The following is a 13,479-nucleotide window of genomic DNA, read 5'->3' on the forward strand; positions in this document are numbered from 1 at the left end:
TTTGGAGACAGGTCGAAACGTATGAAACAATATGGCAATTTAGCAGGCTAGCTTGCTGTTGCTAGCTAATTTGTCCTGGGATATAAACATTGGGTTGTTATTTTACCTGAAATGCACAAGGTCCTCTACTCTGACAATTAATCCACAGATAAAAGGGAGTTCGTTCGTTTCTAGACAGAATCTCTCCTCCTTCCGTCTTCTTCTTCTGGACTTTATATGGTGGTTGGCAACCAACTTTAAGGTGCATTACCACCACCAACTGGACTGGAGTGTGGACCTCAGGTTCATCTTTCAATCACCCACGTGGGTATATGTTGCTAAAAACCAATGAGGAGATGGGAGAGGCGGGACTTACAGGGCTTTAAGCGTCAAAAGTAGAACCAAGTTCTACTAGCGCCTGGCTACACAGACGCTAGTTGGCGCTACGCAGATGCTAGTTGACGCTACGCAGACGCTAGTAGACGCTACGCAGATGCTAGTTGACGCTACGCAGACGCTAGTTGGCGCTTCGCAGATGCTAGTTGACGCTACGCAGACGCTAGTTGACACTACGCAGACGCTAGTAGACGATACGCAGACGCTAGTAGACGCTACGCAGACGCTCGTTGACGCTACGCAGATGCTAGTTGACGCTACGCAGACGCTAGTTGACGCTACGCAGACGCTAGTTGACGCTCGCAAGCAGTTTGGATTAAATGATTGAATAACATGTATATGTACATTTATTTTGCAACGCTCGTGGCACATGACGCAAGCGGTGGGGTCAGCGTGTAAGTTAGCAGCAGTTAGCAGTAGTTAGCTAGCAAGCAAGGGATAAGAACGTTGTCAGACAGTAATGGCTTCTTGGGCATTATCACTTAAATACATCACACTACACCTGACCTGTATATAGTAGACAATATAACACTACACCTGACCTGTATATAGTAGACAATAGAACTCTACACCTGACCTGTATATAGTAGACAATATAACACTACACCTGACCTGTATATAGTAGACAATATAACACTACACCTGACCTGTATATAGTAGACAATATAACACTACACCTGACCTGTATATAGTAGACAATATAACACTACACCTGGCCTGTATATAGTAGACAATATAACACTACACCTGACCTGTATATAGTAGACAATATAACACTACACCTGACCTGTATATAGTAGACAATATAACACTACACCTGGCCTGTATATAGTAGACAATATAACTCTACACCTGACCTGTATATAGTAGACAATAGAACTCTACACCTGGCCTGTATATAGTAGACAATATAACACTACACCTGACCTGTATATAGTAGACAATATAACACTACACCTGACCTGTATATAGTAGACAATATAACACTACACCTGACCTGTATATAGTAGACAATATAACACTACACCTGACCTGTATATAGTAGACAATATAACACTACACCTGACCTGTATATAGTAGACAATATAACACTACACCTGACCTGTATATAGTAGACAATATAACACTACACCTGACCTGTATATAGTAGACAATATAACACTACACCTGACCTGTATATAGTAGACAATACAACACACTACACCTGACCTGTATATAGTAGACAATATAACACTACACCTGACCTGTATATAGTAGACAATATTACACTACACCTGGCCTGTATATAGTAGACAATATAACTCTACACCTGGACTGTATATAGTGGACAATATAACTACACCTGGCCTGTATATAGTAGACAATATAACACTACACCTGACCTGTATATAGTAGACAATATAACACTACACCTGACCTGTATATAGTAGACAATACAACACTACACCTGACCTGACCTGTATATAGTAGACAATACAACACTACACCTGACCTGTATATAGTAGACAATACAACACTACACCTGACCTGTATATAGTAGACAATATAACACTACACCTGACCTGTATATAGTAGACAATACAACACTACACCTGGCCGAAGACCAGCCAAAACAAGACCGTTTATGATGTTGATGTTCTTTCTCTTCCTCTTCTGTCTCTGACTCTGACACCTCTTCAAACCTGTCCTTTAGATATTAACTTGCCCTCAAACGCTTCTCTGTCTGCCTCTCGCTGAGTCATCTTTACTTCGGCAATCAACTTAATACTCACATCATTACTTGACTTGGGAATCTACAGCAACTCTGCAGCTAATTCAACTAAGTTTTTCTGATGACACTTTCTCAAACTCTTCCTCAAACCCTTCCTCAAACTCTTCCTCAAAATCTTCCTTAAACGCTTCCTTAAACGCTTCCTCAAACTCTTCCTCAAACTCTTCCTCAAACTCTTCCTCAAACTCTTCCTCAAACTCTTCCTCAAACTCTTCCTTAAACTCTTCCTCAAAATCTTCCTTAAACGCTTCCTTAAACGCTTCCTCAAACTCTTCCTCAAACTCTTCCTCAAACTCTTCCTCAAATCTTCCTTAAACTCTTCCTCAAACTCTTCCTCAAATTCTTCCATAAAGCCTTCCTTAAACTCTTCCTCAGACTCTTCCTCAAATTCTTCCTTAAAGCCTTCCTCAAAATCTACTTTAAATTCTTCCTCAAACTCTTCCTCAACTTAAACTCCTCAGCCTTTAGCTAACCCTTGGTCTCTCATTCATCCTCTGTCTTCACCTCTAACCCTTCCTCTTCTATAGCAGCCTTTTCTTCCAGACCTTCCAACAGTGTTTAAGGTCTAACCATCCAGACACATATGTTTCTTCCAGACCTTCCAACAGTGTTTAAGGTCTAACCATCCAGACACATATGTTTCTTCCAGTTCTTCCAACAGTGTTTAAGGTCTAACCATCCAGACACATATGTTTCTTCCAGTTCTTCCAACAGTGTTTAAGGTCTAACCATCCAGACACATATGTTTCTTCCAGACCTTCCAACAGTGTTTAAGGTCTAACCATCCAGACACATATGTTTCTTACATGGCTCTGGAAACCAACTATACCTCTAACTTAACTCATTTCCTCTCTGTCTGATTCTGGCATCTCTTCTTCTTCCTTCTCCAAATTCTACCTTTTTCTTCTCTTCCTCCAATACGGCCTTCTATCCTGCCTCTTCCCTCTGCCTCTAATTCCATTATTTCCCCGACATTCCCGTCCTTCCCAGGCGAGGAGGAGGGGAGTCATCTTTCAGCAGCAGTCCTCGTCGCGTGGGGAGCATTGGGAATGTCAGCCTCAGTAGGACTGGGAGCCGGAGGAGCAGAGCTGGGGATAATGAAGGGAATGGTGGGAATTCTGAGAACACAAACAACGTTCCAGAAGAGGAGGAGCCTCTGTTCTCGTCCACCCCGCCTCCAGAGGACATCAGCGGAACCCTGCCGGAAGAGTAGAGGGACAAAGTCTCACCCCTCCTTTTAAACACTGTCCTTCCTTCTTCCTGTCCTTCCCTGACTTCCCTCAATACATCTTTCCATTTCCTGTCTTTTATCCCTCCCTTGTTCCCTCTCCTTCTATTCCTCCTTTTATCTTTCCCTGTTTCTACTTCTCCCTTCTTCCCTCCCCTTCTTCCTTTTTTCTCCTCCCTTCTGCCCTGCCCTTCTTCCCTCCCCCTCCCTTTCTCCTCCCTTCTTCCCTCCCCCTCCCTTCTTCCCTCCCCCTCCCTTATACCCTGCCCCCTTTTTATGCATCACCTGTTTGTGACAATAGTTTTTATTTTGTCAGCAAAATGTCACAAAGTACAGTGTGAGCCGTTTTAAACTGAAGTTATAGCTTATTGCAGATGTCATAATATATATCTGATGTTATAATATATATCTGAAGATATAATATATATCTGAAGTCATAATATATATCTGAAGTCATATCTGAAGTTATAATATATATCTGAAGTTATAATATATATCTGATGTTATAATATATATCTGAAGTTATAGCTTATTACAGACGTCATAATATATATCTGAAGTTATAATATATATCTGAAGTTATAATATATATCTGAAGTTATAGCTTATTACAGACGTCATAATATATATCTGAAGTTATAATATATATCTGAAGTTATAATATATATCTGAAGTTATAGCTTATTACAGACGTCATAATATATATCTGAAGTTATAATATATATCTGAAGTTATAATATATATCTGAAGTTATAATATATATCTGAAGTTATAATATATATCTGAAGTCATAATATATATGATGTTATAATATATATCTGAAGTTATAATATATATCTGAAGTTATAGCTTAAAGATTGTTTTTCTCTCTACTTTTATTTATTTGATTATAATTTCAAGCAGTGGCTATTATGTTAAAATAAACTAATTATTTAATCTGGGTATTTAATGTGAATTGAGTTGATATAGAGTAAACCCAGGGACAATACTGTCTAAAGATAGATTTAATCAGATATCAGGCTGTGTGCTGGGTCTTTGTTTTTCATTCATAATGAGTTCCTTACTGACCCACACACACACTACAGTCCTACTGCTATGATCTACGTTGATTTTAGGTTCACATAAAATTGTTGTTTATTCTACAATCATACTAGCCTGATCCCAGATCTGTTTGTGCCATCATGTCAACTTATGACAGGCAGACTGGTACCCAGGCTACAATCCTACAGGACACAGACAGACTGGTGCCCAGGCTACAATCCTACAGGACACAGACAGACTGGTACCCAGGCTACAATCCTACAGGACACAGACAGACTGGTGCCCAGGCTACAATCCTACAGGACACAGACAGACTGGTACCCAGGCTACAATCCTACAGGACACAGACAGACTGGTGCCCAGGATACAAAAGTCTACATGGCTTTTAGTACCATTCAGTGTCAAGGGTTATTAGGCTGAATTGTTTGTGAAAACATCTAAATATATATTTTAAATGCTATAAACTATTTTCAAATCACCACAATCGTGTGTTCTTGTCTGTGGATTTTGTTCAACAGCAACAAAAAAAATACATCTCTTTCACCAAGTCAGTTTTATTGAGGACAGTTGGGTCAGACACATTTAACCCAACATGACTTATTAGATACAGGAAGAGGCATCCCAGGATGAAACACATATTTCATGGGAAAAACTAAAACGTGTATATTTTAGTACAGAAGCTTGCGAGTGGCTACACAAAAGCAACAACATGACATCTCATTGGGTGTCCCATCTCTGTGACTTCCTGATTCACAGAACCAAGACACACCCCCTTCCACACTGAGTTCTTTTTTTTTTAAAGCTAGAAATGTTTCAAATGATATTGCTTCATACATTCTACTGAGCACCAAGCAGTAACAGGCACACATAGGTGTCCACTCCCATTATAAACACACATTCTATTTTCTTACATCCTATTTTATTACTAGTACCATATAGGGGAAAAGTAAGACCCCAACGCAAGTGAATCAACCCTTACATGCATTTTGTAACATAAAACACATTTCCTTGAAGTAATCATATGTCATCCCTCATCACAGAACAAGGTTACTTTCAGGGTTGGGCTCAGTTCCATTTCAATTCAGTCATTCTTTCATGGTTGGGCTCGGTTCCATTTCAATTCAGTCATTCTTTCAGGGTTGGGCTTGGTTCCATTTCAATTCAGTCAATCTTTCATGGTTGGGCTCGGTTCCATTTCAATTCAGTCATTCTTTCAGGGTTGGGCTCGGTTCCATTTCAATTCAGTCAATCCTGGAAAATAAACGGACGTTCCAATTGTCTCTTGAAACAGAATTGGTAACTTTTTATACTCCTGGATGGCAAAAGTACTGAGCAGCCAACTGATATTATTCATCTCTTCCACTTAGCACCTAGCTCTGGGCACTTGGTAAATCTGTAACGATTGGATAGGTATAAACATGGTGACACCTAGCCTCATCAGAGGACAAGGTGTTATTTACCATGTTGCGTTGCTACTCGCGTCTATCCAACACTTTCAGATCTACTACATTTGCCTAGGACCTAGGGGGGAGGGTAGTTGGGGCTAAATGTTAGTTTGTTTGGCGTTGACGCTATATCATTGGCTAGAACTGAATGGGCTGAGGTCTATTACCGGTACCTGAGCAGTAGAAAGAGACATCTTTAATAAGGTCAGACCACACTGAGGTCGCAGCTACACAGAAACATCTTTAATAAGGTCAGACCACACTAAGGTCCCAGCTACACAGAGACATCTTTAATAAGGTCAGACCACACTGAGGTCCCAGCTACACAGAGACATCTTTAATAAGGTCAGACCACACTGTGGTCTCAGAGTAAGGCACAAAGCTTCACCCAACAGGATATAAGCGACAATATCATCAATATAGGTGTGACAGTATTTGAGTGCGTCCATAAATGGCACCCTATTCCCTATATAGTATCCTACTTTTGACTGGCTCCTATGACTAAGTAGTATGCCCTTACTTTTAACTGGGGGGGAAAAGTATGGCCCTATATAGGGAATGTGTTGATATTTAAGCCCCAAGCCTGTCATCACAGAACGAACCAACCAATACCCAAAACATAGGGGTGAGAATGATCAACCAGGTATTCAAACCCACATACCCAGGCCATTGAGCGCCTTCAGAGACTGTGTTAGTCCGCTGAGTTAAAGCCAAGGCATTACCCTACTAGGGTGCTAACGCAAGTCTTCAGATCTCAGGCAAAGTTATTCACCATTCAAGCATAGTAACCCCAGTGGTTCACAACCAGTGGTACTAGAACCCTTGGGGGTAGTAATTGGCCAATCCACAGGGGCTACTTGAGAAGACTCATGAGACCACAGGCTTACTGGTCAAAGACTCCTGAGACCACAGGCTTACTGGTCAAAGACTCCTGAGACCACAGGCTTACTGGTCAAAGACTCATGAGGGGGTAGAGGGCAGAGCATGGAGTACATTACTTGGTGGTGAACCACTGATCTATCCGAGCCAAATAACCTCTGGTACACTTGTGCAATCATATACAATATGTTAAACACTCATCTTGTAGGGGTTAAAACCTCTGAGATTCTAAACCACATTCACAGGTTTGAAAAACTCCGGTAACTTAAAAATGTTTTTTAAATAATTGGATTTCCAGAATTCCTGGTTGGAATGTTGGATTTCCAGAATTCCTGGTTGGAATGTTGGATTTCCAGAATTCCTGGTTGGAATGTTGGATTTCCAGAATTCCTGGTTGGAATGTTGGATTTCTTGCTTATTCCTGCTTGATTCCGTGAATCTTCTAACACTGATTTATAGAATATGTGGGAAATTCTAGAAAGTTGGCTGAATTTTGCAGCCCTAGTCAGTCATTCTCATGTAAGGTCGTCACATAACAAACATAAATCTGGACTACCCTCTGTCAACCTACGTGGCTGTCTGTCATATCCACTACCCTCTGAGCAACATACTCAGCTGTCTGAGTTCATAACCACTTCCCTCTGAGCAACATACTCAACTGTCTGTCATATCCACTACCCTCTGAGCAACATACTCAGCTGTCTGTCATATCCACTACCCTCTGAGCAACATACTCAGCTGTCTGTCATATCCACTACCCTCTGAGCAACCTACGTGGCTGTCTGAGTTCATAACCAAATATCAACATTTCCACTTACAACTATAAAACACAGCTTCAATCTCCACGTGGATTACTCATGGATTGTTCATTCATTCAAAACTTCTACTAGTAAGAACATCCTACTGTATTGCTATAGTTTAAACACATTATAGTTCAAGAAGGCATCATTAACTTTGGTAATCTAATTCTGTTATATCAGCCTAGCCATGTTGAAGGTACTCTATCAGCCTAGCCATGTTGAAAATCTCTATCAGCCTAGCCATGTTGAAGAGCTCTATCAGCCTAGCCATGTTGAAGATGCTCTATCAGCCTAGCCATGTTGAAGGTGCTCTATCAGCCTATCCATGTTGAAGATCTCTATCAGCCTAGCCATGTTGAAGATCTATCAGCCTAGCCATGTTGAAGATCTATCAGCCTAGCCATGTTGAAGATCTCTATCAGCCTAGCCATGTTGAAGATCTCTATCAGCCTAGCCATGTTGAAGATCTCTATCAGCCTAGCCATGTTGAAGATGCTCTATCAGCCTAGCCATGTTGAAGATGCTCTATCAGCCTAGCCATGTTGAAGGTGCTCTATCAGCCTATCCATGTTGAAGGTGCTCTATCAGCCTATCCATGTTGAAGATCTCTATCAGCCTATCCATGTTGAAGATCTCTATCAGCCTAGCCATGTTGAAGATCTCTATCAGCCTAGCCATGTTGAAGATCTCTATCGGCCTAGCCATGTTGAAGGTGCTCTATCAGCCTAGCCATGTTGAAGGTGCTCTATCAGCCTAGCCATGTTGAAGGTGCTCTATCAGCCTAGCCATGTTGAAGATCTCTATCAGCCTAGCCATGTTGAAGGTGCTCTATCAGCCTAGCCATGTTGAAGCTCTAAAAGGTGAGCGCAGGCTAGCGTTCAGTCAGGTTTTACCAGGCTGACGTGCCACCATCGGTAGCACCCTCAACACCATAGACTAGGATAGACGGCTCTTGTGCCACGAAGCCGGTTTAAGCATGGGCAGAGCGAGCCATTGAGGACTTCCACCATTTTGAAGTAGTCAAGAAGTGGCTGGTACTTGCTATCGGTCAGGAAAGGATTACAGAATTCTATCCAGGTCAGCAGGACTGATCAGCCAATGAATTATACTATACTAACATTACATAACTGCAGGTGCCAGTAAATCACCAACCTTGTCTTTATACTTGTTCAGACAACACCCTCCAGGGGGCAGTAATCACCAACCTTGTCTTTATACCTGTTCAGACAACACCCTCCAGGGGGCAGTAAATCACCAACCTTGTCTTTATACCCGTTCAGACAACACCCTCCAGGGGGCAGTAATCACCAACCTTGTCTTTATACCTGTTCAGACAACACCCTCCAGGGGGCAGTAAATCACCAACCTTGTCTTTATACCCGTTCAGACAACACCCTCCAGGGGGCAGTGAATCACCAACCTTCGCTTTACCGTTGAAGAACAAATTGACTACTTTAAAATTGAGAAATCCCTCAATGGCGCTGCCCATGCTGTCACAGAAGTCCTCTCTATACCGAACACATTCCTCAACCTAACCAATCACCCACAGATCTAGGATCAGATTACCGTAACCCCAATCCCCACCCTTAACCATTAGAGGGACAACATCTGATCCTGAACCTGCAGTAAAAAAGTGCAAAGTATATCTATTCCATACCAAACCTTTTACGCCAACTTTCCTTCTGCCTCCTGACTAGTCCCAAGATGTCCTGTTTTTTTCCCCAGAAATCCTGTCTGAAGGATTCCAGATTCCCTGCTTACTACACCCTGATTCTGGGAATCTTTACAACCAGGATTTCTGGAAAACCAGGGTATTTTGGGGGAAAGTTACCTGAATTTAGCAACCCTACTCTTGACCCTCTTAACACTCCACTTCCACTTCCTGTCCTTAACCAGTAGGTGTCACTGTTCAGTCACAGCATTATCATTCAAACATTGGTAGACAAAACAAAAGGGGTGTATTCAAGTGAAGTAAAATATATATAATTTTTTAAATATGAATCATTGTGTGGATAAGCATTAGTTCCAGTAAGACTTCTTCCTCCATAAAACAACAAAAGGAACTAAAACAGAACACTGTAGCGAGACACTGTGATTACGTCTCAAATGGCACAGTTCCCTACATAGTACACTACTTTTGACCAGAGACCTATAGACACTGGTCGCACCCTGTTCCCAAGATAGTGCACTACTTTTGACCACATATGGGTCTGCTACAGGTTGGTCCCAACAGGAAGTGCCAGAGCCATAAGCCCCGCACCTAGAAGCCTCACTCAGTCCTCAATAAGAGACCCTCTAGGGCAAAGCATCCTGGGTAAAGCGCAGAGGAAGGAGTACCGTTGATCCGTGACGTCATCAAAGCTCCTCAACGGCGCTCTAGAACAGTCGATATCAACACTGACGTTCCATTGACGTTCCATTGACATTCTAGAACTCTAGACTCACTTCCGTGATGTCCAGTGATCTGGTCCATTCCATTCCAGAGTGAGAGCTGTACACTAGCACATTGAAACCCCATTGAAAGCTGAAAGCTGGGATACAAGCCTGGTGACCTAGGGAGACTGTGCTGGGCAGGGACACATTCATTAGTGCATGCTGTAGCTAACTGCAGCAAAACGTTTTGCAACAGAACAGGTTTTGCACAACAACAAAAAAAGAACAGTTTATCGGACACGTTCAGTTAGTCCTTCCCCGTTTCAGCCAGTTTAGCACCATTCGGTGTCTAGTGAACACGACCCTGATAGATATGGAGGGAGGGGTTGATGAGGTGTGGAGCTAGGGCGGGGGCGGAGGTTCACAGAATAATTTTGGGTCCTGGTCCGAAGTCTAACATCTTCACCATTCTGTAACACACAACAGAAACAGATTACTTTAACAGCACACTACGACTAACAGAATGTTTCAGACTACATCCCAGGCTATTTTCAGCCATTTTGTTAGAACTACATCCCAGGCTATTTTCAGCCATTTTGTTAGAACTCCATCCCAGGCTATTTTCAGCCATTTTGTTAGAACTCCATCCCAGGCTATTTTCAGACTGTCCTTCCCCCAATAGGCCTTGTAGGATAAGGATCATCATCGTTCATTAATATCATGTAGACTACTGAATCAGCTTTATATTTGTTCATTAGGCTACGACATTACGATTCATGGGATTTTTTTATTAGTATGTTTTGGTCTTCAGTGTCCATTTTATTCTCTGATGGGCCGTCATGTGCTGGGCTGTCAGGTTCCAGTTTAATGGAATACAAACTACACAGATCAGCATGTAGATCCCTGACAGAGGAAATGTCTGTTACAAACTACACAGATCAGCATGTAGATCCCTGACAGAGGAAATGTCTGTTACAAACTACACAGATCAGCATGTAGATCCCTGACAGAGGAAATGTCTGTTACAAACTACACAGATCAGCATGTAGATCCCTGACAGAGGAAATGTCTGTTACAAACTACACAGATCCTCATCAGAATGTAGATCCCTGAGAGAGTAAATGTCTGTTACAAACTAAACTTTTCAGCATGTAGATCCCTGACAGAGGAAATGTCTGTTACAAACTACACAGATCCTCATCAGAATGTAGATCCCTGAGAGAGTAAATGTCTGTTACAAACTAAACTGTTCAGCATGTAGATCCCTGACAGAGGAAATGTCTGTTACAAACTACACAGATCCTCATCAGAATGTAGATCCCTGAGAGAGTAAATGTCTGTTACAAACTAAACTGTTCAGCATGTAGATCCCTGACAGAGGAAATGTCTGTTACAAACTACACAGATCCTCATCAGAATGTAGATCCCTGAGAGAGTAAATGTCTGTTACAAACTAAACTGTTCAGCATGTAGATCCCTGACAGAGGAAATGTCTGTTTACATAACTTGATTAAATTGTAGATAGCCTATGAAATTGTCAAGTCATTGGTTGAGTAACAAATGGCACCCTATTCTCTAGTGCACTACTATTAACCAGGGCCTATAGGGATTTGAGATGCTAGTCGTAGAGCTAGCTATAGTTGACCCCCTCACCCTTTCTCGTAGAGTCCGTTGGTGGTGGACGGTGTGTCAGAAGAAGTGCCTCTCTGGATGGGTGGCGCACCCTGTCCCCCAGAGAGGGTACTGCGACCAGGAGACTGTTCATAGACAAACTCCCTACAGGACGCTAGTTTAGACTCCAGGTTCTGAAACCACAGGCACGGATGGATGCAGGCCGCAGGGCACACACACAGTTGTGTTTGTAATGGGGCGGGGGCGGGGGGGGGGGGGGGGGGGGGGGCAGAACAGTGTTGTGATCAGAGGGGGGGGAAGACAGAACAGTGTTGTGGTCAGAGAGGAAGAAGGAGAGAACAGGACAGTCAGCAGACTTCCTGTTACAGCTGTACGACTTACAGGAAACAGATGTTAAATCACGCAGACAGAACCCCCTGCCCTACCTGTATGAGGGAGGCAGTAGAGCAGGGGTTCTCAACCTTTATTCCCCAAGACCCCCTTTCTTAATGTCACTTGAATTGAATACAGGCTATTCAATAAACACTGGCTTGATGTTGGTTTCATTTGAACATGTTGTTTTGAAGCTCATTTCAAGTCATTCCACATAGTGTAACAAAACTTAGGGAGGCTATTTAATGATAATAATAGATTTAGAAAATAAAGTCTAGACCTGGTCTCCCCAAACTATGTAGATTGACTTGAAACGAGTTTCAAAACAACAACGTTTAATTAGAACAATTATGTATTTATTAGAATTGTTTATATTAACCCTCAATTTAATTATGCATCCTCTTTTAAAGAAAGTGATTAGATCAATTGATAGCGACAGTCACATTATTTCAGACGAGTCCAATTTCTCCAAATCCTCCACTTTAGAAGGTCGTAGGTCAGCTTCTGAATGTCATAGCGACAAACCAATATATGCCCATGTACATCAGGGCCACGTCTTCCTCTGCCATTCTACCGCTTGCTGCTAGCCTAAAGCATTTTACCGCTTGTTGCTAGCCTAAAGCGTTTTACCGCTTGTTGCTAGCCTAAAGCGTTTTACCGCTTGTTGCTAGCCTAAAGCGTTTTACCGCTTGTTGCTAGCCTAAAGCGTTTTACCGCTTGTTGCTAGCCTAAAGCGTTTTACCGCTTGTTGCTAGCCTAAAGCGTTTTACCGCTTGTTGCTAGCCTAAAGCGTTTTACCGCTTGTTGCTAGCCTAAAGCGTTTTACCGCTTGTTGCTAGCCTAAAGCGTTTTACCGCTTGTTGCTAGCCTAAAGCGTTTTACCGCTTGTTGCTAGCCTAAAGCGTTTTACCGCTTGTTGCTAGCCTAAAGCGTTTTACCGCTTGTTGCTAGCCTAAAGCGTTTTACCGCTTGTTGCTAGTGTAACGGATGTGAAATGGCTAGCTCGTTAGCGGGGTGCGCACTAATAGCATTTCAATCGGTGACACCACTCGCTCTGAGACTTTGAAGTAGTTGTTCTGCAAGGGTGGCTTTTGTGGAGCGATGGGTAACGATGCTTCGAGGGTGACTTGTCTGTGTGCAGAGGGTCCCTGGTTCGAGCCCAGGTAGGGGCGAGGAGAGGGACGGAAGCTATACTGTTACACTAGCCTAAAGCATTTTACTGCATTGTTGCTAGCCTAAAGCATTTTACGGCATTGTTGCTAGCCTAAAGCGTTTTACTCCATTGTTGCTAGCCTAAAGCATTGTACTCCATTGTTGCTAGCCTAAAGCATTGTACTCCATTGTAGCTAGCCTAAAGCATTGTACTCCATTGTAGCTAGCCTAAAGCATTGTACTCCATTGTAGCTAGCCTAAAGCATTGTACTCCATTGTAGCTAGCCTAAAGCATTGTACTCCATTGTAGCTAGCCTAAAGCATTGTACTCCATTGTAGCTAGCCTAAAGCATTGTACTCCATTGTAGCTAGCCTAAAGCGTTTTACTGCATTGTTGCTAGCCTAAAGCGT

At 42.4% G+C, this 13,479-nt stretch overlaps 2 protein-coding genes across 8 annotated transcripts in view; one reads left to right on the top strand and one right to left on the bottom strand.

The window, feature by feature from the left end:
- The window catches only part of LOC109885559 (myosin-11-like), a 110,643-nt gene extending 105,749 nt beyond the window's left edge, over nt 1-4,894 (top strand). For 4 of the 6 annotated variants that reach the window (XR_004206812.1, XM_031813919.1, XM_031813917.1 and 1 more), the window contains one exon: nt 3,137-4,894. Coding sequence is in view for 4 of the 6 variants with exons in the window: in XM_031813919.1 (XP_031669779.1) it covers nt 3,137-3,359 (223 nt within the window). In the remaining 2 variants the exon portion in view is untranslated. Of the gene's footprint in view, nt 1-2,068; nt 2,200-3,136 lie in introns of those variants that run through there. The other 2 variants (XR_004206813.1, XM_031813920.1) reach the window with 1 other exon arrangement.
- Nucleotides 4,895-4,953: 59 nt separating this feature from the next.
- Nucleotides 4,954-13,479, bottom strand: part of LOC109885223 (nuclear distribution protein nudE homolog 1-like) — a 43,464-nt gene continuing 34,938 nt past the window's right edge. For both annotated transcript variants that reach the window (XM_031813921.1, XM_031813922.1), the window contains exons 8-9: nt 11,566-11,717; nt 4,954-10,382 (exon numbers count right to left, since the gene is read on the bottom strand). In XM_031813921.1, the coding sequence (XP_031669781.1) occupies nt 10,334-10,382; nt 11,566-11,717 (201 nt within the window). In that variant the 3' untranslated portion in view covers nt 4,954-10,333. The remainder of the gene's footprint in view (nt 10,383-11,565; nt 11,718-13,479) is intronic.

This window comes from Oncorhynchus kisutch, unplaced genomic scaffold (assembly GCF_002021735.2).
Source record: "Oncorhynchus kisutch isolate 150728-3 unplaced genomic scaffold, Okis_V2 Okis06b-Okis10b_hom, whole genome shotgun sequence".
NCBI classification, from domain to species: domain Eukaryota; kingdom Metazoa; phylum Chordata; class Actinopteri; order Salmoniformes; family Salmonidae; genus Oncorhynchus; species Oncorhynchus kisutch.